The 25129-nt window shown below is 61.4% G+C and overlaps 4 protein-coding genes across 13 annotated transcripts in view; 3 read left to right on the top strand and 1 right to left on the bottom strand.

The window, feature by feature from the left end:
* Positions 1 to 367: 367 nt before the first annotated feature.
* LOC133262732 (E3 ubiquitin-protein ligase TRIM62-like) lies at positions 368 to 6346 on the top strand. Its single transcript, XM_061442161.1, is given in 8 exon segments — positions 368 to 833; positions 1848 to 1943; positions 2596 to 2852; positions 2946 to 3061; positions 5797 to 5819; positions 5821 to 6163; positions 6166 to 6318; positions 6321 to 6346. Coding segments are annotated over 8 exon segments (1422 nt in total). The 5' UTR covers positions 368 to 425.
* A 2316-nt stretch (positions 6347 to 8662) lies between these two features.
* LOC133262736 (small vasohibin-binding protein) lies at positions 8663 to 10368 on the top strand. 2 transcript variants are annotated; one of them, XM_061442171.1, is made up of 3 exons: positions 8663 to 8867; positions 9465 to 9547; positions 10236 to 10368. In XM_061442171.1, exons 1-3 carry the CDS (start codon positions 8748 to 8750, stop codon positions 10255 to 10257), a joined length of 225 nt encoding a protein of 74 aa, XP_061298155.1. In that variant the 5' UTR covers positions 8663 to 8747; the 3' UTR covers positions 10258 to 10368. The 2 variants fall into 2 exon arrangements, with proteins under 2 accessions (XP_061298155.1, XP_061298156.1); XM_061442172.1 differs by lacking the exon at positions 10236 to 10368 and having other exon boundaries at positions 8675 to 8867; positions 9465 to 9645.
* On the bottom strand, positions 9510 to 13968 carry TMEM269 (transmembrane protein 269). 2 transcript variants are annotated; one of them, XM_061442168.1, is made up of 7 exons: positions 13951 to 13968; positions 12788 to 12901; positions 11241 to 11394; positions 11065 to 11162; positions 10819 to 10962; positions 10526 to 10726; positions 9510 to 10425 (listed from the first exon to the last, which is right to left on the bottom strand). In XM_061442168.1, exons 2-7 carry the CDS (start codon positions 12810 to 12812, stop codon positions 10295 to 10297), a joined length of 753 nt encoding a protein of 250 aa, XP_061298152.1. In that variant the 5' UTR covers positions 12813 to 12901; positions 13951 to 13968; the 3' UTR covers positions 9510 to 10294. The 2 variants fall into 2 exon arrangements, with proteins under 2 accessions (XP_061298152.1, XP_061298153.1); XM_061442169.1 differs by lacking the exon at positions 13951 to 13968 and adding an exon at positions 11828 to 11863 and having other exon boundaries at positions 10275 to 10425; positions 12788 to 12959.
* A 3970-nt stretch (positions 13969 to 17938) lies between these two features.
* Positions 17939 to 25129, top strand: part of HSPG2 (heparan sulfate proteoglycan 2) — a 53465-nt gene continuing 46274 nt past the window's right edge. For 7 of the 8 annotated variants that reach the window (XM_061442181.1, XM_061442180.1, XM_061442182.1 and 4 more), the window contains exon 1: positions 17975 to 18061. In XM_061442181.1, the coding sequence (XP_061298165.1) occupies positions 18002 to 18061 (60 nt within the window). In that variant the 5' untranslated portion in view covers positions 17975 to 18001. Of the gene's footprint in view, positions 18062 to 25129 lie in introns of all 8 variants that reach the window. The other variant, XM_061442177.1, reaches the window with a different exon arrangement.

The following is a 25129-nucleotide window of genomic DNA, read 5'->3' on the forward strand; positions in this document are numbered from 1 at the left end:
GGGGCAGGGAGTCTTCCCTCCTCCCAGCTCTCCCATTGCATTCTGATCCCCAATTCCCCCATTGCACCCCCAGTTCCCCCCACTGCAACCCCCCAACCTCACCATTGCAACCCCAGTTCTCCCTTTTTGCCTCCTACCCCCCAATTCCACCCATTTCAATCCCCCCACCTCCCCTCATTGCATCCTGACCCCTAATTCCCGCTATTGCATCCCTCCAGGCCCCCAATTGCCGACGACCCCCAGTCCCCCCCATTCCATCCCTCCTGCCCCCCATTGCATCCTGCTCCCCAGTACCCCCCATTACAACCCCCAGTTCCCCCCCCATCCACCCCACCCCCCCACCCCCCCCCCCCAGTTAGCATCCCCAGACCCACCTCCCCTCATTCCCTTTCCAGGACCCCATTCCCACTTTCCCCAGCCCCGCCATGGCCTGCAGCCTGAAGGACGAGCTGCTCTGCTCCATCTGCCTGAGCATCTACCAGGACCCGGTGAGCTTCGGGTGCGAGCACTACTTCTGCCGCCGGTGCATCACGGAGCACTGGGTGCGCCAGGAGCCGCAGGGCACCCGCGACTGCCCCGAGTGCCGCCGCACCTTCACCGAGCCCACCCTGGCCCCCAGCCTCAAGCTGGCCAACATCGTGGAGCGGTACAGCGCCTTCCCGCTGGACACGCTGCTGGGCGCCCAGCGCAGCCCCTTCCCCTGCAAGGACCACGACAAGGTCAAGCTCTTCTGCCTGACCGACCGCGCCGTCGTCTGCTTCTTCTGCGACCAGCCCGCCATGCACGAGCAGCACCAGGTCACCAACGTGGATGATGCGTTCGAGGAGCTGCAGGTGGGTCTGTCCGTGCGCCCAGCCTTCCTGTCTTCCCTCCTTCCATCCATCTGTCCGTCCGTCCATCCTGCCTTCCGTTCTTCCATCCGTACTTCTTTCCTTCCCATCCATTCTTCCTCCCCTCCATCCATCCTGGCTTACATCCATCCATCCATCCATCCATCCATCCATCCATCCATCCACCCATCCTTCTTTCCTTCCTTCCTTACATCCATCCTTCCTTACATCTATCCATCCTTCCATTCTTCCTTCCCGCCATCCATGCATCCATCCCTCCTTCCCTTCCTTCCTTCCTTCCATCCATCCATCCATCCATCCATCCATCCATCCATCCATCCCTCCTTCCTTCCATCCATCCATCCATCCCTTCTTCCATCCATCCATCCATCCATCCATCCCTCCTTCCTTCCATCCAATCCATCCATCCCTTCTTCCATCCATCCATCCATCCATCCATCCATCCATCCATCCATCCATCCATCCATCCATCCTTCTATTCCATGCACCCATCCTTCCACCCATCCACCCTTCTATTCTTCCTTCCACCCATCCACCCATCCACCCTTCCATCCATCCATCCATCCATCCATCCATCCATCCATCCATCCACCCATCCACCCTTCCATCCATCCACCCCTCCATCCCTCCATCCTTTCTTCCTTCTATCCATCCTTCCTTCTCTCCCTCCCTCCCCACCTCCCATCAGCATCATCCCTGCCTGAGCTGCACCTCCGAGCTCCTTTGTCCATCTGTCCCTGTACCTAATGGGGTCAGCCCCACAGCTTCCTCCTCTCTGTGTCTGTCCATCCACCCAGGTGCCCTTCAGCTGCTCCCATGGGATTCCCTTTCTCCATCCACACTGGGGGTCCCTGTGGTCTTCGGGTGCCCTCACTGGGGTTCTAGGGGTTCCTCAGGAGTACACACCCCCATCAGCCCCCCCCCCCCCAGCAGGAAAGCTGCCTCCTGGGACCTGCTCTCCCCCCACATCCCTGTTTGATCCCTGTTTGTTCTCAGCGGGAGCTGCGGGAGCAGCTCCAGGGGCTGCAGGAGAGTGAGCGCGGCCACACGGAAGCTCTGCATGTCCTGCGGCGGCAGCTGGCCGAGACCAAGGTAGGAGCCACCTAGGGCCTGCATCCCGACCCCTGGCCCTTCCTGGCACCCCAGAGGCTCCAACGCCCCCATTCCATGGGGCTGCTACCCCAGAACCCACCGCAGTTCGATGAAGCCCATCAGGCTGCTGATCCCAAAGAGGGAACAAAAGATGTTCCTTCAGGGCTGCTTTTAGTTGTCTTTTTCATTCATTTTTAGTTTAGGTTTCATAGAATCATGGAAACATGGAATGGTTTGGGTTGGAAGGGACCCTAAAGCTCCTCCAGCTCCAACCCCTGCCACGGGCAGGGACCCCTTCCACTAGAGCAGCTTGCTCCAAGCCCCTGTGTCCAACCTGGCCTTGAACACTGCCAGGGATGGGGCAGCCACAGCTTCTCTGGGCACCCTGTGCCAGCGCCTCAGCACCCTCACAGGGAGGAACTTCTGCCTTATCTCCACCTCTGTTTGAACCCTTTATCCCCTTGCTCAGCTGTTGGTGAGCTTTGGTCCTCTCCATCCCCACCAGTGCCATGGTTTAGCTTTATCTCTAGGGTGAAATATCCACCCTTGGAGCCCGCTGGGTTGAGTTAACGGTGCTATAAAGGTCTCTTTGGGGGATCAAAACCTCACAGGGGCATGGCGGGGGGTCCTGACCCTTCCACCCCCCTCCAAGTCCTCAGCCAAGAGCCTGCGGGTGACCATCGGGGAGGCGTTCGAGCGGCTGCACCGGCTGCTGCGGGAGCGGCAGAAGGCGATGCTGGAGGAGCTGGAGGCCGACACGGCCCGGACCATCACCGACATCGAGCAGAAGATGCAGCGCTGCAGCCAGCAGCTGCGCAGGGTGCAGGAGGGCAGCCAGATGCTGCAGGAGCGCCTGGCCGAGGCCGACAAACACCTCTTCCTGGCCGGAGTCGCGTCCCTTTCCGAGAGGTGGGTGAGGTGACACCGCGGGGATGCTGCGGTCCTTCCCCCCCACACACACACACCTGCATCCTCGTGCTCCATCGCATCGCTCCTTGGCAGGCTCAAAGGGAAGATCCATGAGACCAACCTGACCTACGAGGACTTCCCCACCTCCAAGTACATGGGGCCGCTGCAGTACACCATCTGGAAATCGCTGTTCCAGGATATCCATCCCGGTGAGGGCATGGGGAGGGGATGGATGAGGGGTTCGGGGGGTCCTGGGGAGGGATGGGGATGGGAATGGCATTGGTGAGGGATTAGGATGGGAATGGCACTGGTGAGGGATGAGGATGGGAATGGCATTGCTGAGAGATGAGGATGGGAATGGCATTGATGAGGGATGAGGATGGGAATGGCATTGATGAGGGATGAGGATGGGAATGGCATTGATGAGGGATGAGGATGGGAATGGCACTGGTGAGGGATGAGGATGGGAATGGCATTGATGAGGGATGAGGATGGGAATGGCACTGTGAGGGATGAGGATGGGAATGGCATTGGTGAGGGATGAGCATGGGAATGGCCATTGGTGAGAGATGAGCATGGGAATGGCACTGGTGAGGGATGAGCATGGGAATGGCACTGGTGAGAGATGAGCATGGGAATGGCATTGATGAGGGATGAGGATGGAATGGCACTGGTGAGGGATGAGGATGGGAATGGCATTGGTGAGGGATGAGCATGGGAATGGCATTGGTGAGAGATGAGGATGGGAATGGCATTGGTGGGAGATGAGCATGGGAATGGCATTGATGAGGGATGAGGATGGGAAAGGCACTGGTGAGGGATGAGGATAGGAATGGCATTGGTGAGAGATGAGCATGGGAATGGCATTGATGAGGGATGAGGATGGGAAAGGCACTGGTGAGGGATGAGGATAGGAATGGCATTGGTGAGAGATGAGCATGGGAATGGCACTGGTTGATGAGGATGGGAATTGGCACTGGTGAGGGATGAGGATGGAATGGCACTGGTGAGGGATGAGGATGGGATTGCACTGGTGAGGGGATGAGGATGGGAATGGCACTGGTGAGGGATGAGCATGGGAATGGCATTGGTGAGAGATGAGCATGGGAATGGCACTGGTGAGGGATGAGGATGGGAATGGCACTGGTGAGGGATGAGCATGGGAATGGCATTGGTGAGAGATGAGCATGGGAATGGCACTGGTGAGGGATGAGGATGGGAATGGCATTGGTGAGGGATGAGCATGGGAATGGCATTGGTGAGGGATGAGGATGGGAATGGCATTGGTGAGAGATGAGGATGGGAATGGCATTGGTGAGAGATGAGGATGGGGAATGGCATTGGTGAGAGATGAGGATGGGAATGGCCCCAGTGAGGAATGGGGATGCACTGGTGAGGAACAGGGAGAGGGATGTCACCAATGAGGGGTGAGGACACAGGAGTGATGGACGGGAATGGGGATGGAATATCACAGTGAGATGGGAGGATGCACCAGTGAGGGATGGGGACGGGGATGTCACTGATGGTGACTGAGGACACACCAGGGAGGGGTGGGAATGTCACAGGAGTCAGGGGAAAGGATGTCGCTGGTGAGGGGTAAGTATACACTGGTAATGGATGGGGATGGGAATGGGAATGGAATGTCACGGGTGAGATGGGAGGATGCAGTGATGAGGGACAGAAATGGAAGCATCACTGGTGAGGGCTGAGGACACAGTGGTGATGGGTGAGAACACGGTGGTGATGGGTGAGAACACACTGGTGTTGGATACAGGAGCATCAACTGGTGAGGGCTTAGGATGCACCAGTGATGGATGGGGATGGGAATGTTGCCAGTGGTGGTTGAGGTTGCGCCAGTGATGGATGGGGATGGGAATGTTGCTGGCGATGGGTGAGGATGCACCGGGGATGGATGGGGATGGGAATGTTGCCGGTGGTGGTTGAGGATGCACCAGGGATGGATGGGGATGGGAATGTTGCCGATGATGGGTGAGGATGCACCAATGATGGATGGGGATGGGAATATTGCTGGCAATGGGTGAGGATGTACCAATGATGGATGGGGATGGGAATGTGCTGGCGATGGGTGAGGATGCACTGAGGATGGATGGGGATGGGAATGTTGCCAGTGGTGGTTGAGGATGCACCAGGGATGGATGGGGATGGGAATGTTGCCGATGATGGGTGAGGATGTACCAGTGATGGATGGGGATGGGAATGTTGCCGATGATGGGTGAGGATGTACCAATGATGGATGAGGATGGGAATGTTGCCAGTGATGGTTGAGGATGTACCAATGATGGGAATGTTGCCAGTGGTGGTTGAGGATGCACCAGGGATGGATGGGGATGGGAATGTTGCCAATGATGGGTGAGGATGCACCAGGGATGGATGGGGATGGGAATGTTGCCGATGATGGGTGAGGATGCACCAGGGATGGATGGGGATGGGAATGTTGCCGGTGGTGGTTGAGGATGCACCAGGGATGGATGGGGATGGGAATGTTGCCAATGATGGGTGAGGATGCACCAGGGATGGATGAGGATGGGAATGTTGCCGATGATGGGTGAGGATGCACCAATGATGGATGGGGATGGGAATGCTGCTGGCAATGGGTGAGGATGTACCAATGATGGATGGGGATGGGAATGTTGCTGGGCGATGGGTGAGGATGCACTGAGGGATGGATGGGGATGGGAATGTTGCCAGTGGTGGTTGAGGATGCACCAGGGATGGATGGGGATGGGAATTGCTGCTGGCAATGGGTGAGGACGCACTGGTGATGGACGGGGCCAGGCCATCACTGGTGAGGGCTGAGGACCCCGGCGACCCTCTCCCCTCCGCAGTGCCCTGCACACCAGTGGTGCGGAGCTGCCTGCGCTGGCTCTGGGCGCCGCACCGACCCCGTTATCCCCCCGTTAATCCCCTTCATCCCTTGCCCCAGTGCCGGCGGCGCTGACGCTGGACCCCCGGCACCGCTCACCACCGCCTCATCCTGTCCGACGACTGCACCATCGTGGCTTACGGCAACCTGCACCCGCAGCCGCTGCAGGACTCCCCCCGCCGCTTCGACGTGGAGGTCTCGGTGCTGGGCTCGGAGGCTTTCGGCGCCGGGGTGCACTACTGGGAGGTGGTGGTGTCCGAGAAGACGCAGTGGATGATTGGCTTGGCGCACGAAGCCGTCACCCGCAAGGGCAGCATCCAGATCCAGCCCAGCCGCGGCTTCTACTGCATCGTGATGCACGACGGCAACCAGTACAGCGCCTGCACCGAGCCCTGGACCCGGCTCAACGTCAAGAGCAAGCTGGAGAAGGTGGGGTCTTCTTGGACTACGACAAAGGGCTCCTCATCTTCTACAACGCCGATGACATGTCCTGGCTCTACACCTTCCGGGAGCGCTTCCCCGGGAAGCTCTGCTCCTATTTCAGCCCCGGTCAGAGCCACGCCAACGGGAAGAACGTGCAACCCTCCGCATCAACACCGTGCGCATCTGATGGGGGTTGGCTCCGTGTGTGTGTGTGTGTGTGTGTCCCCTTCCCAATGGGTGTTTTCCTGCTCTTTGGTGGAGGTTTCGGGCCCATCCTGCCCCAGGAACTGGTGCTGGCACTGGGCAGGATCTGGCTTTCCCCACCCCACACCTCCTGCTTTGTCCTGTGCTTCCAAGGAGGAGCCCGGTGGGGGGGCCTGGGCTGCTGCAATAAAGGATTTGGTGAGAAGGGGCTGGGTGATGGAGATCATCCCCCCCCCCCAACCCTGCCCCAGGCATCCTGCGCTATGGGTACTGCACCATGGGGCACACGTCTGCTGTGCCATAGGTACTGCACTGTGCCGTGGGGGGCCATGGCATCAGCTCTGCACCGGGTATGGGGCACTGTAGGTACTGCACTGTGCTATGGGGTGCGGTGCCATGGGGGGCCATGGCATCAGTTCTGCACCGTGTATGGGCACTGTAGGTACTGCACTGTGCTATGGGGTGCGGTGCCATGGGGGGCCATGGCATCAGTTCTGCACCGTGTATGGGGCACTATAGGTGCTGAACCGTGCCATGGGGGGCCATGGCATCAGTTCTGCTCCATGTATGGGGCACTATAGGTACTGCACTGTGCTATGGGGTGTGGTGCTGTGGGGGGGCCATGGCATCAGTTCTGCACCGTGTATGGGGCACTATAGGTGCTGAACCGTGCCATGGGGGGCCATGGCATCAGTTCTGCTCCATGTATGGGGCACTATAGGTACTGCACTGTGCTATGGGGTGTGGTGCCGTGGGGGGCCGTGGCATCAGTTCTGCACTGTGTATGGGGCACTATAGGTACTGCACTGTGCTATGGGGTGTGGTGCCATGGGGGGCCATGGCATCAGTTCTGCACCATGTATGGGGCACTGTAGGTGCTGCACCATGCCATGGGGGGCCATGGCATCAGTTCTGCACTGGGTATGGGGCACTATAGGTACCGCACCGTGCCATGGGGCATTGGGATGTGCCATGCCATAGGTTCTGCACCATACCATGGGGCACTGGTGTGTTCAATGCTATAGGTGCCAGTAGGAGCTGTGGGGTGCTGGGGTGTGCCACACCATGGGGCGTTCGCCATGCACTGCGTGGTTCACTGCGCCATAGGTACTGTGCTGTGCCATACTGTGCCTCAGCTCCGGGCGCACCGGGGGCTCTATAGGGGAGGCTGCCTGTGGGGCTGGGCTGTGTGTGGGACACAGTGGGGAGGACTGGGCAGCCCTGCTTGGGGTTGGGTTGATGTATAGGGGGGGCTGTGTGGGGGCTCTGTGGGAGGTGTGATGTATTGGGGGGCTATAGCAAGGGTGTGATCTATAGGGGTAGGTTGGGTGGGGGGTGCTTTATCCGGGGGTGTAATCTATAGGGGGCTCTATAGGGGTGTGATGCATAGGGGATGTGATGTATAAAGAGTACTTTATAGGAGGTATGATGTATGGGAGGTCTATATAGGGGGTGGGATTTAAAGGGGCTGTGGGGGGATGTGATCTATAGGGTGTGATCTTACAGAGGCAGGTTGGGTTGGGTATCCAGGGGTTGTGATATATGTGTGATCTATAGGTGGGCTATGGGGCTGTATAGGGGGCGATGTGTATAAGGGGTACTCTATAGGGCGGGGCGTGCAAGCAGGGGGTGGGGTGTATGGAGGGGGTATATATGGGGTACGATATATAGGGGCTGGGGGGTGTGTGTGTGTGTGTCCTCCCGCCCGCCAGGGGGCGCGTTCGCCTGCCTGGCTCAGGCTGCTGCGCATGCGCGACTGGTCCTGGGGAAGGCGGGCAGGGACGGGCACAACGGAGGCAGTTCCGCGCGTGCGCGGGGAGGCGGGGCCCGCGCCGCCGCCATCTTGCCCCGGGAGCGGGCCCGCCGGTACCGGGGGGGGCTGAGGGGCACAGGGGGGGCCCTGTGGGGCTGAGGCGGGGCCTATAGGGGGGTGTGGGGCCTCTAGGGGCTGTGGGGCCTATAGGGGGTGCGGGGCCTATAGGGGGCTACGGGTCCTATAGGGGGCTACGGGTCCTATAGGGGGCCGCGGGGCCTATAGGGGGGTGCGGGGCCTGTAGGGGGCTGCGGGGCCTATAGGGGGGCGTAGGGGCTGCGGGGCCTGTAGGGGCTGCGGGGCCTATAGGGGCTGCGGGGCCTATAGGGGCTGTGGGGCCTATAGGGGCTGTGGGGCCTATAGGGGCTGCGGGGCTCTGTGGGGCCTATAGGGGCTGTGGGGCGATGGGGACGTGTGTGGTGCCGTAGGAGCGTGTGGGTCTCGGTCTGTGTGACTGGTACCTGGTGTTGGAGGGGCGGTGCTGTGGGGCCCATGGGGCTGCCGTGGGGGTAAGGAGCGGTGTGGGGGGGCTCGGTGGTGACCCCATCCCCTTCCCCTCACACCTCCAGCCATGGAGGCGGGCGCGGGCGGGCGCAAGGAGCGGCCAAAGCCGCGGGAGCCGGCGGCGCGGCTGGAGAGGGCCCGGCAGAGGGCGGCGCAGCAGGAGCTCAAGCAGCGGCAGCGGGCGGAGGTGGGCACCGGCCCCCCCCATGTACCCCTTGTGGCCCCCCTTCTGCCTGTCCCCCCCTTTGTCTCCCCTTTTTCCCCCCTTCCCCTCTTTGACCCCTCCTTTTCTCCCACTTTGCCCCCCTTGTTCCCCTTTTTGCCCCTCCTTTTTCCCCCCTTGTCCCTCTTTGTCCCCCCACTTTGCCCCCCTTGTTCCCCTCTTTGCCCCTCCTTTGTCCCCCCCTTGTCCCTCTTTGTCCCCCCACTTTGCCCCCCCTTGTTCCCCTCTTTGCCCCTCCTTTTTCCCCCCTTGTCCCTCTTTGTCCCCTTCTTTGTCCCCCCCACTTTCCCCCCTTGTTCCCCCCTTTTGCCCCCCCCTTTTTCCCCTTTGTCTTGCTCTTTGTCCCCCTCTTCCCCCCCTTCCCCCCCTTGTCGCCTGCTTCCCCCCCTTTCCCCCTTCCCCCCCTCTTTGTCCCCCCTCTTTGTCCCCTTGTCCCCCTCTTTGTCTCCCTTTTTCCCCCCTTGTCCCCCTCTTTGTCCCCCCTTTTTCCTCTCCTTGTCCCCCTTATTTGTCCCCTCTTTGTCCCCCCCTTTTATCATCTTTCCTCCCCTCTTCCCACAGATCTATGCCCTGAACCGGGTGATGACGGAGCTGGAGCAGCAGCAGTTCGACTCCTTCTGCAGGCAGATGCAGGCGTCGGGCGAGTGAGCCCTGGGCCCCCTCCGACCCCACGTTATTTATTAGCAAAGAGCCCCTTGGTTTGGGGTTTTTTTCTAAATAAACCCTGTGCTGGTCCCGTGTGGCTCCGGTGCCCCTGGGAATGGGAATGGGAAGCGCCGGAGCGGGGCCGAGTGCCAGCGCAGCTGCAGGCACCGGCTCGAGCTCCCGGTGCTGGGATCAGGACATGGGGCTGGATCCAGCTGTTGGAGCCTCCCCGGGGATCCCGGGTTGAGCTTTGCTTCCATCCTCCTCCTCCAGCGTTCCAGAGGGTTTGGATCCGTGGATCTAAACCTCGCTTCCCTCCGTCCCAGTCCCACCTCACACTGAAGGGGGGGATCAAACACGTTTGATGGGTAAAACCATAAACCCCAACGTGCTGCTGGTGACTTGGGTGTCAAAATCCCTCTGGGCATTTAGCCAGTGGCTTCCTCCCCTCCAGGGAAGAGTCTTCCTCGGATTTGGAGGTGTAAATCCCCCCCCCTTGTGATCCATTAACAGCACACGGTGGGAGTGATTCCTAAATTTGATGTTACCCCGCACAGGGAAGGGGTTTGGGGGTCTCTGGAGTGGGTGATGGGGGTTCCTTCGTCCCCCATATGAGGAGTGGGGCACGTGGGGTGTGCTTGGGGCAGAGTTGTTCCTACAGCTCCGGTTCTTCCCTTTTCTAAACAGGGTTGGATATGGAGAGGAATGAAGGGAGATGCTGGTGGAGGAGGAGGTGGAGGAAGGCTTTAGTAGGCGTTAGGCAGGGGTTGGACTTTGCAGCTCCAGATGGCAAAGGGGAACACGATGTAGGACATGGACCAGGCGAGGCAATAGATGGAAGCCACCGTGGCTGGCGAGAAGAGGACAGCAGCCACCCCTGCGGGTTGGGAAGAGCCGTTGGGATCAGCCCTTTCCTCCTCCTCCTCCTCCATCCCAGCGGGGTTTAACCCCTCTCCGTGCTTCCACCCCATCCTTACCTCCAGCATAAACCACTTTCTTCCAGAGCTGGGACTCCAGCACCTTGTCATGGGGGTAGCAGCCCCGGTCCAGCATGAAGAGGATCATGATGCCAGCGGTGACCCGCAGCAGGGCAGCGTTGCCCCCAGACAGCAGGAAGGTGCTCGCCAGCAGCGAGGATGCGTAGGGACAGGGCAGCCCCCGGTAGGTGAAGGGGATCCCTGCCGGGTGCCACACATTGAGCCAGGAGGAGGAATCACCCCCAAACCCTTTCTTAATGCCCCTTTCCCCCCCCAAAAAACGCTCATCTTACCGCTGGAGAAAAAGCAGAGGCGGGCGAACACGGCCAGCACATAGGCGAGGGCCAGCGCCCCGCTCAGCACCCCCTGCGGCTGCAGCAGCAGCGCCGTGGCCAGCCCAAACGTGGTGAAATCGGCAAAATCATCCAGCTTGGCACCTGCAGGCAGCGAGCAGGGAGCTGCCATGGGGCAAAGGAGGGGGGGGGACGACACAGGGGGCACCCCCACGATGGCTTCCCGTTGTGGTGGGACCGACTCACCCAGTGCCGAGCAGGCGTCGAGCCGCCGGGCGACAGCACCGTCAGCCAGATCCAGGAGGAACCCCACAAGCAAGAGCCAGCAGGAGTGGTGGTGCTGCCTGGGGAGGGCAGGACCGGTGTCACCCCCCTCTCGTCACCCCCCTTTGTCACCTCCTTTCCCCCCCACACCGTGCTACCTGTTGAGGCTGCAGAGGATGGAGGAGAGCCCGGCCACCAGGTTGGCCACCGAGAGCCCGTTGGCAGCGTTCCTCCGGATGAATTCCAGCGCCCGGCTCCGATCCCGTCCCGTCCGCTCGCTCAGGAACAGCTTCTTGGTGGACTGGAAAACACCTGTGAGGCCCCGAGGCGGCGGTGACGGCCAGGCCGGCGCCACTTCCAAGCGGGGACTCATCGGAGCACCCCCCACCGCGATATACCAGCTTGGTGCCCCCCAACCCCTTCCAGCGCTTGGGAAGGGGCTGGAGGAGAGGTTTTGGGGGGTGCTGGCTGCTCCCCTCCTCCAAGCAGAGCCCCCAAAGCTCTTTAACAAGCCCGAGGTGGGGTTTTGGCAAAGCCCTGCCTCGCGCCGGCGGCGAGAAGAAAACCAGGTCAATGAGTTAAAACAAGCACAGGACTGAACAGGATGGATCAACACGAAGCCAAACCCCAGCTTAGACTAAACGCCAACCCCGGGTTTAAGCTCTATGGATCTTATATACCTATAGGCTAAGCTTTAGAGACAGAGTTTAAGGGTCATGTCCTACTAGCGGGCTTTGCCCCCTGCCTTTGCCGTGCTCCCAAAGCTGGTGAGATCCTTCATCTGAAAGAAAACAGGACGTCAGAGCAACACAAAAGCCACCCCCATCCCCTCAGCCCTCCCTGTACCCGCTCCCGGCAGAGCCGGGACCTGAGCATCACCAAAACGCCGCCAAAACCAGCTCCCTGGTGGTCAAACCCCCCCAAAAACCACCCCAAACCCCCCTGCAAACCCTTCAAACAAACCCTTTGTTGTAAGGAATTCCCAGTTTTGGGAATGCTGCTGGGGCTGGTGGCTGGTGACCTTTGGACACCGCACCCGAGCTGCCGGTACGGGCAGAGCCGGGCGGCTGGGGATGGAAAATCTCCCTTCCCGGCATCACAGCCTCGGCTTTCTCCGGCTCCGGTGGGATCTGCAGCTCCAAACCCGACCCTGGCACCGTCTGCCCCTGTTTCCCCCCGTGGTTGGGGTTATTCGGGTGGCTTTTGGGTGGCCAGAGGTGAAAAAGGGACAAAACGTGGTGGCTTTGGGGCTCGCTGTCACTATCCCTCTGCTCCCCTGTCCCGAGCAGGATTGTTCTCGGTGCGGAGTTACCGGTAAGCATCACCGTGGCCGGGCATTGCCGTGGCGCACATTGGCTCGTTTGGGCTGGTTTAGCCCCAAAAGCAAGGCTGGAGGGTGGGGGGGGGGGGATGTTTGTGTGCCCCACACTTCCACCAGAGCCTTTTCTCCCTGTTTCTAGGGTGAAAACAGGCAGGTTTGGCTCATCCCGGGTGCGATACCGGGGTTGTGCAGTCTCACCCCTCCAGGACCGAGGGATCACCGGTGCAGAATTAACTCACTTTTGGGGCTCTTTCCTTGATTTTTACCTTTTCTGCCCCAATCCCCAGGGCAGTGCTCGAGCGACGACCCCTCATTTGCTGCTGAACCCCCAAAAGTGGGGATTGGGTGGGGATGGGGATCCCGGGGCGTCGCGGTGGCACTTACCGACCGGCGGTGACACCATCCACATGGCTGCGGCGCTGCCGAAGGGAAACTGAGGCCGGGACGGGAGCGGCGCTCACCGGGATCCCGGTGTTATATAAGGAAAAGCTCCGGCGGCTGAGTCACGCGGGGGTGGGTCCGGCCAGAGGACACGGACACAGGCATGGACATGGAGATGGACATGGGCAGACATGGAGATGGAGATGGGCACGGACATGGGCATGGATACAGGCGTGGACATGGGGTTTCAGAGGGGACTGGCACCCCCAGAGAAGGAGCAGCATCCGGGGGGGCTGTGCCGTGCTCATAGCACCCACACCATGCTCACAGTACCCATAGCAGGCTCACAGCACCCATAGGCTGAGAGCACCCACTATGCTCACAGTAACCATAGCAGGCTGACAGCACCCACACCATGCTCACAGCACCCTTAGCAGGCTCACAGTATCCACACCATGCTCAAAGCACCCATAGCAGGCTGACAGCACCCACACCATGCTCCCAGCACCTGCACCATGCTCACTGCACCCATAGCAGGCTCACAGTACCCACACCATGCTCACAGCACCCACACCATGCTCACTGCACCCATAGCAGGCTGACAGCACCCACACCACGCTCACAGCACCCATAGCAGGCTCACTGCACCCATTCCACACCCACAGCACCTTTGCCAGCCTTGGAGCACCCTTAGCAGGCTCGCACCACCCCTGCCAGGCTCGCAGCACCCATTCCACACCCGCAGCACCCACGCCAGGCTCGCACTGCCCATGCCAAGCTCGCAGCACCCACGCCAGCCTCATAGCACCCATGCCAGGCTTGTAGCAGCCATGCTGTATGTGTGACACCCATGACCTACCAATAGCACCCATACCAAGCTTGTAGCGCCCATATCGCCCTCGCAGCACCCATACCATCTACATAGCACCCATGACAGGCTTGTACCACCCGTATCACCCTCGCAGCACCCATACCATCTATATAGCACCCTTGACAGGCTTGTAGCACCTATAGCAGACTCCCAGCAGCCATACCATGCCTGCAACATCCATCCGGGCTCACAGCACCCATACCATGCTCATGGCACCCATACCCTGCTCGTAGCACCCACATCATGCTCCCAGCACCCACACCACCCCCCAGGGCCTCTGTCAGGCAGCACCCACTTGTGCAAGGGCGTCACGAGTTGGTGCGGCCTCCGCCAGCCCCGCGCCGAGCAAAGGGCCGGCGTGTGCCGGGCGCTGCCGCCGGGACACCGCGGCGAGACCAAAGGTCCCCGGCACCCGCCACCGGGGCCAATAAAACGGAACAACAGGAATTTTCCACCCGGATCCCAATGGGAATTGCCGGGGTGGGGGGGGTTGGATCCGGAGCCCCCATCCCGGGGGTGCTGGGGGGTCCCGGGGTCACCGGTGAAAGGGCTCTTTGTTCCCCGGACACGCACCGGTGGTGGCGGTTGCGAAGCGACGGTGACGGCCATGAGGCGCCCGGAGGGGACCATCCCCGTGGCCTCGGGGCGCCTCAGGGGGCTCAGCCCCGGGGGGGACAGGGTTGGCACTGGGCGCCCGTCTCTGCAGCATTAAAGTGCATTGGGGTGCCAGCCCCTTTGGCGTCACGGTGCCCATCCCCGTGGCTTCAGGGCACCTCGGGGCGCCCGTCCCCGTGCTACCTGGGTGTCTCAGGGTGCCCATCCCCCTGGCTTCAGGGCCCAGTCCCTATGGTGCCTGCGTGTTTCTGGGTGCCCATCACTGTGGTACGGTGTCCGGGTGCCATCCACGTACTGTCTGGGCACCTCTGGGTGCCTGTCCTTGTGGCACCTGGGTGTGTCTGGGTGCCCATCCCCGTGGTATCTGGGTGGCCTTGGGTGCCCATCCCCCGTGGTGTCTGGGTGCCCATCCCCGTGACACTGGGGCGTGTCCTTGGGTGCCATCCCCGTGGCGTCTGGGTGTCTCTGGGTGCCTCTGGGTGCCCATCCCCGTGGTGTCAGAGCATCTCCGGGTGCTCCCTGTGCCTGCTCTGCCAGTGCCATCTGCTGGCACCCATCCTGCCCCAGGGAGCACAGGGACATGCATGTGCCAGGGCCATGGGGTCACCATCACCACCACGCTTGGGGCTGGCTCATGTTATGGGGGGGGGCCCAGCACCCCGATACCCCAGCACCATGGTACTGTGGTACCCTAGTGGCCTGGCATCCTGGTACCCAGCACCATGGCAACCCAACACCCCGGCACTATGGCACCCAGTGCCCTGGCACACCAGCACCATGGTAAGTCAGCCCCCTGGCACCATGGCACTGTGGTACCATGGCAGCCCGGTACCCCGGCACCCCAGCATCCTGCCATGCCAGAACTGTGGTACCCCACCACCATGGGCCCAAGTACACCAGTGCCCTGACATCACGGCATCCCATTTTCCCAGCATCCCAGCATTATGGCACCCATCACCCTGGTACACCAGCACCTTGGTGTATCGGCACCCCGGTACCTTTAGCACCCTGGAACACCGGCATCCTGGCACCACGGCACCACAGCACCTTAGTGCCTCAGCACACCAGCGTGCCAGCGCCATGGTACCCCAAGACCCCAGTGCCTTGGCACCCCAGCACCCTGCCATCACGGTGTCCCATCTCCCCAGTCACCCCTCAGTGGTGCAGCCCCAAAAGTGGACCCGCAGTGAACACTTGGGTTCGGGACCATGCTGCAGCCCAGCGCTGAGACACCACCGGTGACACTGAGCACTGAGCTGTGCCCCCTGCAGCTGAGGGACACCCCCCCCAAGTCACCCCAGGGTATGGATGGGGAACAGGGCCATAGGGGGTCCCAGTGTGTTCTGACCCCCTCACCAGTGGCACTCACATTGCAACCGGCCTTGGGGCTGTCAGTGCAGATCATGGTGTGAGGACACCCACCCATCTGTCACCCATCCATCACCCATCCATCCATCCATCCATCCATCCATCCATCCATCCATCCATCCATCCATCCATCCATCCAACATCCATCCATCCATCCATCCATCCATCCATCCATCCATCCATCCATCCATCCATCCATCCATCCAACATCCATCCATCCATCCATCCATCCATCCATCCATCCAACATCCATCCATCCATCCATCCATCCATCCATCCATCCATCCATCCATCCATCCATCCAACATCCAGCCATCCATCCATCCATCCATCCAACATCCAGCCAGGGATGCACCCCTCCATGCACCCATCCTGCACCCAGCACCCATCCATGCACCCATCCATGCACCCATCCGTCCATCCATCCATCCATCCATCCATCCATCCATCCATCCATCCATCCATCCATCCATCCAACATCCAGCCAGGGATGCACCCCTCCATGCACCCATCCTGCACCCAGCACCCATCCATGCACCCATCCATGCATCCATTCTGCACCCACACCCTCCTGCACCATCCTGTTCTCATCCTGCACCCAGCACTCATCCATGCATCCATCCTGCACCCAGCACCCTCCTGCACTCATCCTGCACCCATCCTGCACCCAGCACCCCTCCTGCATACATCCTGCACCCATCCTGCACCCAGCACCCCTCCTGCATACATCCTGCACCCATCCTGCACCCAGCACCCTCCTGCACCCATCCTGCACCTATCCTGCACCCAGCACCTCTCCTGCATACATCCTGCACCCAGCACCCATCCATGCACCCATCCTGCACCCAGCACCCTCCTGCATTCATCCTGCACCCATCCTGCACCCAGCACCCATCCATGCACCCATCCTGTGCCCAGCACCCTCCTGCACTCATCCTGCACCCATCCTGCACCCAGCACCCCTCCTGCATACATCCTGCACCCAGCACCCATCCATGCACCCATCCTGCACCCAGCACCCTCCTGCATTCATCCTGCACCCATCCATGCACCCAGCACCCTCCTGCACTCATCGTGCACCCATCCTGCACCCTGTACCCATCCTGCACCCAGCACCCATCCATGCACCCAGCACCCCTCCTGCATACATCCTGCACCCAGCACCCATCCATGCACCCATCCTGCACCCAGCACCCATCCATGCACCCAGCACCCATCCATGCACCCATCCTGCGCCCAGCACCCTCCTGCACTCATCCTGCACCCATCCTGCACCCAGCACCCTCCTGCATACATCCTGCACCCAGCACCCATCCATGCACCCATCCTGCACCCAGCACCCTCCTGCACCCATCCTGCACCCAGCACCCATCCATGCACCCATCCTGCGCCCAGCACCCTCCTGCACTCATCCTGCACCCATCCATGCACCCAGCACCCTCCTGCACTCATCGTGCACCCATCCTGCACCCAGCACCCATCCATGCACCCATCCTGCACCCAGCACCCTCCTGCACCCATCCTGCACCCAGCACCCATCCATGCACCCATCCTGCGCCCAGCACCCTCCTGCACTCATCCTGCACCCATCCATGCACCCAGCACCCTCCTGCACTCATCGTGCACCCATCCTGCACCCTGCACCCATCCTGCACCCAGCACCCATCCACGAACCCACCCTGCACCCCCACCCCTATACCCCCCCGTTCCCCCTATACCCCCCGCCCTGCCCCATGTGCTCGGGGGCTGCCGGCTCCCACGGGCTCACTGGGGTCCCCCCCCGTGTCCCCGCCGCAGTTCCTGGCGCTGCCCCAAGGTGTCCCCACGCACCCCTTGTCCCCGAGGGACTTCCCCAGCGGGGTCCCCGTTCCCAGGGGTGCCCCTATGGCAACCCGTGTCCCCGCGCACGTGCACGCCCGTGTCCCATTGGTGCCCCCATTCACCCCCCCCCCCCCGTCCCCTACGGTGTCCCCATGTCCCATGGGTGGGAGCACCCCTATGAGCCCCCAGGGGTGTCCTCCCGCACCCCACGTCCCCATGGAAGCTCACGGGGGTGTCCCCACGCCCCCCCCCCCTTATCCCATACCCCATCCCCCTTCCCCCCCCCGTGTCCCCGGGTGACTTCCCGCAGTTCCCCCCTTATCCCCCTGTCCCTTTAAAACTTCCCAGGGGTTTCCCCCCCTTTTCCCTTCCCCCCCCCCCCCTTTGCGCGCTCCCGATGGGCCCCGCCCCACCGTGGTGGGGGTGGGGGGGGGGGGGTTGGAGGGGGTCAGACCGGGTGGGAGGGGCGGCCCCGGGGCGGCGGCGGCGGCGCGCACGGAGCGGAGCGGGACGGAGCGGGACGGGCCCGGGCGCAGCGGGCGATGGGGCCGCGGGTACGGGCGGTGCTGGGCGCGCTCCTGGCGCTGTGCGCGCTGCCGCGGGTGAGTGCGGGGCTGCGGGGTTGGGGGGTCCCCCCCACCCCCCACCTTGACGTTCGCGTTCTTCCCCCCCCCCCCTCCCCCCTTTCAATCATGGAGTTCGCGCCCCTCCCCCCTCCTCCGGAGGTCGCTTTCGCATCCCAGAGTTGGGGTCCCCCCCTCCTTGGATCGGGGTCTCCGGGGTTGGGGTCCCGCACGGAGCCCGTGGACTGCGGGTTCCCCCATGGATTGGGGCCCTAAAGGAGTTGGACCCCCGCTTCTTACACCCCCCCCCCCCCCCCCACCGTGGTGTTCGTGTCCCATTGTGGAGTGTGGGTGCCCCCCCCCCCCCCCCCCGGAGTTATTTGGGGTCTCCTAAAGGAGTTGGGGAGCTCGCGTTCCCCCCATAGAGTTCGTGTCAGCTCCCGCACTTGGGGTCCTTGGAGGAGTTAAGGGCCCCCCCGGAGGTCAGGTCCCGCCGTGAGCTTTGCCCCCCTCCCACCCTTTGGGTCCCGCCGCTAATTGGGGTCCCCTGAGCAACTTGGGGACCCCCCCTCCCCGAAGTTCGGGTCCCCTGAAGCATTTGGGATCCCCTTAAAGTATTTGGGGAGGTTGCGCTGAGCCCAAAGGGAATTTGGGGTCCCCCCCCTCTGTACATGAGGCCGCGGGGTCCCCCCGTGCTCTGCTTCCCAAGGGAATTGGGGTGTTCCCCCCCCCCCCCCCGACCCGAGGCACGGCTCCCTCCTGGAATCGGGGTCCCCCGGGGCACAGGATGCGGGGTTCGCAGCCCCGAAGGTATTGGGGGGTGCCCCCCCCCAGCACCAAGTCTTGGGGTCCCCATCCCCATGCCCTGCCCCCTTGGGGTCCCCTGAACTGAGCAGGCGGGGGGGGGGGGGGTCCCGCAGGGCCTTGGGGTCCCCCGGGGGCACACGAGGTCACAGGGCCCTGCCCCTCCAGGGGTGGGGGGTCCCCACCGCCCCCCTTCGCTCTGGGTGGGGGGGTCCTATAGGGATGCGCTGTGATTTTGGGGTGCTGCCCCCCCCTTCCTGCCCCCCCATCACCCCCCCCCCCCCCCCGCCCCGTCTATATTTAAAGGTGACGGGTGGCGCCGGCCACCCTAAAAATAACCCACCCAAAATACCCCCCCTCGGGAGGGGGGGCAAGTCTGGGGGTGCCCCTGGGGATGGGGGGGTCCACAGCGTGGGGGGGTGGGGGTCAGTGACACCTCGGGGCGCCCCCTTTGGGGGTTCAGGGTGGGTTTGCGCCGTGGGGCTCTGCACCCCCTATTTGAGGGGTGGGGGCCCTAAACTGGGGAGAGGGGGATGATGGTGATGTGTGAGGGGGGGATGACGATGTGGGGGGGCCCCCCCCATGGCGGGGGGGGGGCGGTTTGGGGCTGATTCGGTGCCCGGCGCTGGGAACAGAGGGGGCCTTGTGCTGGGGCCATGCTGGCAGGGCTGCCCCCCCGCCGCCATGGGGCCCGCACCCACGTCCCAAGGGGGGGGGGGGGGGTGATGCGGACAAAGAAGGGGGGGGGTCATCACCCCATTTATCACCTCCCCCCCAGCCCCATTCCTCTATGGGGCTGGGGACACCCTGATGCGCTGGCACCCCCATAACCCCCACCCGGGGCGCGGTGCTGAGGAATGTGCCCCCCCCCCCCCCGGGATAACCGCAGTGTTGGGGGGGGGGACAAAGGGGGGGATCCCCACTCCCCCTATGGGGGGGTCCCGTGTGGGGCTCCCCCTCCCCAAGGGCTGCTAAGGGTTAATGTCGGGGGGGGGGGGGGGGGTGCGGGCGCGGCTGGAATGTGCGATAAGATCATCAACCCTGGGGGGGCGAAGGGGGGGGGATGGGGTGTTGTGCCCTTCCCCCCCCCATTGGGGATACTTTGGGGTCCGTCCCCCCTCAACGTGTCCCGTTCCCCCCCCCCATCCGCACGTGGCTCCACTCTCCCCCATCGCCAAAGATGGCCCGGGCCGGGAGGAGGAGGAGGAGGAGGGGGGGGGGAGGAAGGGCAAGGAGGGGGGGGGCAGCTCCGAGTCCCCTCGGCTCGCCCCGGGGCGTTCCCGGTCGCCCCCCCCCATCCCAACCGCCCGAGCGGCTCTTTCGGGATAAATTAGGCAATGCCAGCGGCGAGGAATGCGGCGGGGGGGGGGGGGGGGGAGGAAGTTTTGGGGCCCCCCCGGGAGCCGCTTTGACCCCGCAGCTGTTTCACCCCCAAACCTCTGGGGGCCGTGGGGGGGTGAAGCAGCTGTGACCCCCCCCCCCACGCCTCCGGGAGCAGCATCCCACCATCTGTGCTGGCACCGACCCCCCCATAGCGAGCATGGGGGGGCCCGCGCCCCCCAAAATCCTGGGATGGGGAGGCTGGTCCCGGGGGGGGGGGAAACGGGGATTTTGGGGGGAACCACCTTTTCCATGCGACCTTGGGGGAACAATAAGGCTGGGGGGGGGGGCGGCTATTAATAACCCCCCCCCGGGTATTATTCCTGGTGTGCGTCACCTCCTCTTCCTCGGCCGGATGAAGTAATGGGGGGAGCGGCCAGATTGGGGGGGGGGGAAGTTCAGATCTGGGAGGGAATGCCCGGATTTGGGGTGGAATGTCCGGAGTTTTGGGGGCTATGTCAAGATTTGAGATGAAATGTCCGGATTTGGGGGTTTATGTCCCGATTTGGGGTGAAATGTCCAGATTTAGGGGTGGAATGTCCAGATTTAGGGGTGGAATGTCCATATCTGGGGGGCTATGTCCAGATTTGGGTGAAATGCCCACATTTTGGGGGTTATGTCCAAAACTGGGGTGGAATGGCCGGATTTGGGGTGAAATGTGGAGATTTGAGGTGAAATGTCCAGATTTGGAGTGAAATGTCCAGGTTTGGGGGTGGAATGTCCAGATTTGGTGGGTTATGTCCAGATTTGAAGTGAAATGTGCAGATTTGGGGTGAAATGTCCAGATTTGGAATGAAATGTCCCGGTTTGGAGTGAAATGTCCTGATTTGAGGTGGAATGTGCAGATTTGGGCTGGAAGGTGCAGATTTGGGGTGGAATGTCCAGATTTGGGGGGTTATGTCCAGATTTGGGGTGAAATGCCCCGATTTGGAATTAAATGTCCCGATTTGGGGTGGAATGTGCAGATTTGGGATGGAAGGTGCAGATTTTGGGGGGGGAATGTCCAGATTTGGGGGGTTATGTCCAGATTTTAAGTGAAATGTGCAGATTTGGGGTGAAATGTCCCGATTTGAAGTGAAATGTCCCGATTTGGGGTGGAAGGTGCAGATTTGAAGTGAAATGTCCTGATTTGGGGTGGAAGGTGCAGATTTGGGGTGGAAGGTGCAGGTTTGGGGTGAAATGTCCGTATTTTGTGTGGAAGGTGCAGATTTGGGGTGAAATGTGCATATTTGGGGTGAAATGTCCCGATTTGGGGTGGAAGGTGCAGGTTTGGGGTGAAATGTCCCTATTTTGGGTGGAAGGTGCAGATTTGGGGTGGAAGGTGCAGGTTTGGGGTGAAATGTCCCTATTTTGGGTGGAAGGTGCAGATTTGGGGTGGAAGGAGCAGATTTGGGGTGTCAGGTGCAGCTTTGGGGTGAAATGTCCCTATTTTGGGTGGAAGGTGCAGATTTGGGGTGGAAGGAGCAGATTTGGGGTGTCAGGTGCAGATTTGGGGTGAAATGTCCCTATTTGGGGTGAAATGTCCCTATTTGGGGTGAAATGTCCCTATTTTGGGTGGAAGGAGCAGATTTGGGGTGGAAGGTGCAGATTTGGGGTGAAATGTCCCTATTTGGGGTGAAATGTCCCTATTTTGGGTGGAAGGAGCAGATTTGGGGTGGAAGGTGCAGATTTGGGGTGAAATGTCCCTATTTGGGGTGAAATGTCCCTATTTTGGGTGGAAGGTGCAGATTTGGGGTGGAAGGTGCAGATTTGGGGTGTCAGGTGCAGATTTGGGGTGAAATGTCCCTATTTTGGGTGGAAGGTGCAGATTTGGAGTGGAAGGTGCAGATTTGGGGTGAAATGTCCATATTTTGGGGTGGAAGGAGCAGATTTGGGGTGGAAGCAGATTTGGGGTGAAATGTCCCTGTTTTGTGTGGAAGGAGCAGATTTGGGGTGGAAGGATCAGATTTGGAGTGGAAGGTGCTGATTTGGGGTGAAATGTCCCTATTTTGGGTGGAAGGAGCAGATTTGGGGTGAAATGTCCCTATTTTGGGTGAAATGTCCCTGTTTTGTGTGGAAGGAGCACGTTTGGGGTGGAAGGAGCATGTCTGGGGTGTCTGGGGGCTCTGGGTCCCCGCTCTGTGCGGGTCTCACCGCGGTGCCGGGGTCAGGTCCGTGCCCGCTGCTGGCGGCACCGGGAGCCGCTTCCTCCCCCCCGCGCTCCCCCGGGTGCGGGGCAGGATCTGGGCTGGGAGCGGAAAAAGTGAAGCGGCGGCGGCAGCGTCCGGGAGGGGGCGGGGGGGGGGTGTCCGGTGCGGGGAGCTTCCGGTAACGGGAGCCGGGACTGGGTGAGGGAGGGAGAGAGAGGGTGAGTGTGAGTGGTGTGTGTGAGTGTTGAGTGTGTGTGTGTGTGTGACTGAGTGTGTGTTATGTGTGTGTGTGTGAGTGTGTGTGTGACTGTGTGTGACTGTGTGTTATGTGTGTGAGAGTGTGTGTGTGTGTGAGTGTGAGTGTGTGTGTGTGACTGTGTGTGAGTGTGTGACTGTATGTGTGTGTGTTGAGTGTGTGTGACTGTGTGTGAGTGTGTGTGTGTTTAAGTGTGTGTGAGTGTGTGACTGTGAGTGAGTGTGTGTGTTTGAGTGTGTGTGTGAGTGTGAGTGTGTGTGTGAGTGTGATTGTGTGTGTGTGATTGTGAGTGTGGTTTTGAGAGTGTGTGTGTGATTGTATGAGTGTGTGTGACTGTGTGATTGTGTGTGTGAGTGTGTGTGTGATTATGAGTGTTTGTGTGTGTGTGTGACTGACTGTGTGAGTGTGTGTGTGAGTGTGTGGCTGTGTGCGTGTGACTGAGTGTGCGTCTGTGACTGAGCGTGTGTGATTGTGTGTGTGTAACTGTGTGTGATTGTGTGCGAGTGTGTGTGTCTCTGTGTGTGTGATTGTGTGTGTGTAACTGTGTGTGATTGTGTGTGCGAGTGTGTGTGTCTCTGTGTGTGTGATTGTGTGTGCGAGTGTGTGTGATTGTGTGTGATTGTGAGTGTGTGTGAGTGCGAGTGTGAGCGTGCATGTGTTTTTGTGAGTGTGTGCGTGTGTGAGTGTGAGTGTGCGAGTGTGTGTGTATGTGTGTGACTGAATGTGCGTGTGTGAGAGTGTATGTGTGTGTGTGTGTGTGTGTGCTTGTCCGGATGGGGCTGAGCACAGACACGCTCTGTGCATGGGTGTGGGAGCAATGTCTGTGTGAGCACGCACACACTCAGTGCCCGTGTGTGGGTTGATGGCCGAGCACAGACGCTCTCATTGCACGTGTGTGGGGCTGTAGCAGAGGACCCACACGCTCGGTACATGCATGGGGGGGTGAAGGCAGAGCCCAGGCACCCTCAATGCATGCATGGGTGGATGATGGCTGAGCACCCACACTCCTGATCCCGGTGTTGGGTCCATGGCTGAGCACCCATGGTGCATGGATGGGGGGGGCAGCAGCTGAGCACCCACAAGCTCAGCGCGCGCGTGGGCTCCTCCGTGCCTCAGTTTCCCCCTTTGCCCCCCCCAAGCACCCAGGACTGGGCTGGCACCCACGGACACCCCCCCCCCCCCCCCCGAGCCAGACCCCCTTGGGGTGCGGGTTCCTCTCATGTCCCCCTCGTGTCCCCCCTTTACCCCTCCCTGTCCGTCCCCCCCCGCCCCACATTAATCCCCCAGCACTTGTTTGCTCAGAAAGTGCTGCCCAGACGGATTCCTGACCGCGGCGCGGGGGCACCGGCCGGGGCTGCACACGTGTGTGCGCAGGCGTGGGGCGATGAGTGATGCACGCGCATGTGCAGGCGTGGGGCGATGAGTGATGCACACGTGTGTGCGCAGGCGTGGGGCGATGAGTGATGCACACGTGTGTGCGCAGGCGTGGGGCGATGAGTGATGCACACGCATGTGCAGGCGTGGGGCGATGAGTGATGCACACGTGTGTGCGCAGGCGTGGGGCGATGAGTGATGCACGCGCATGTGCAGGCGTGGGGCGATGAGTGATGCACACGTGTGTGCGCAGGCGTGGGGCGATGAGTGATGCACGCGCATGTGCAGGCGTGGGGCGATGAGTGATGCACACGTGTGTGCGCAGGCGTGGGGCGATGAGTGATGCACACGTGTGTGCGCAGGCGTGGGGCGATGAGTGATGCACACGTGTGTGCGCAGGCGTGGGGCGATGAGTGATGCACACGTGTGTGCGCAGGCGTGGGGCGATGAGTGATGCACACGTGTGTGCGCAGGCGTGGGGCGATGAGTGATGCACACGTGTGTGCGCAGGCGTGGGGCGATGAGTGATGCACACGTGTGTGCGCAGGCGTGGGGCGATGAGTGATGCACACGTGTGTGCGCAGGCGTGGGGCGATGAGTGATGCACACGCATGTGCAGGCGTGGGGCAATGAGTGATGCACACGCATGTGCAGGCGTGGGGCGATGAGTGATGCACACGCATGTGCAGGCGTGGGGCGATGAGTGATGCACACATGTGTGCGCAGGCGTGGGGCGATGAGTGATGCACACGCATGTGCAGGCGTGGGGCGATGAGTGATGCACACGTGTGTGGGCAGGCGTGGGGCGATGAGTGATGCACACGCATGTGCAGGCGTGGGGCAATGAGTGATGCACACGCATGTGCAGGCGTGGGGCGATGAGTGATGCACACGCATGTGCAGGCGTGGGGTGATGAGTGATGCACACGTGTGTGCGCAGGCGTGGGGCGATGAGTGATGCACGCGCATGTGCAGGCGTGGGGCGATGAGTGATGCACACATGTGTGCGCAGGCGTGGGGCGATGAGTGATGCACACGCATGTGCAGGCGTGGGGCGATGAGTGATGCACACGTGTGTGCGCAGGCGTGGGGCGATGAGTGATGCACACGCATGTGCAGGCGTGGGGCGATGAGTGATGCACACGCATGTGCAGGCGTGGGGCG

The sequence above is a fragment of the Pezoporus flaviventris genome, unplaced genomic scaffold (assembly GCF_033815535.1).
Source record: "Pezoporus flaviventris isolate CSIRO_AGI_PZ_B2104156 unplaced genomic scaffold, CSIRO_AGI_Pfla_v1 ptg000216l, whole genome shotgun sequence".
NCBI classification, from domain to species: Eukaryota; Metazoa; Chordata; class Aves; order Psittaciformes; family Psittacidae; genus Pezoporus; species Pezoporus flaviventris.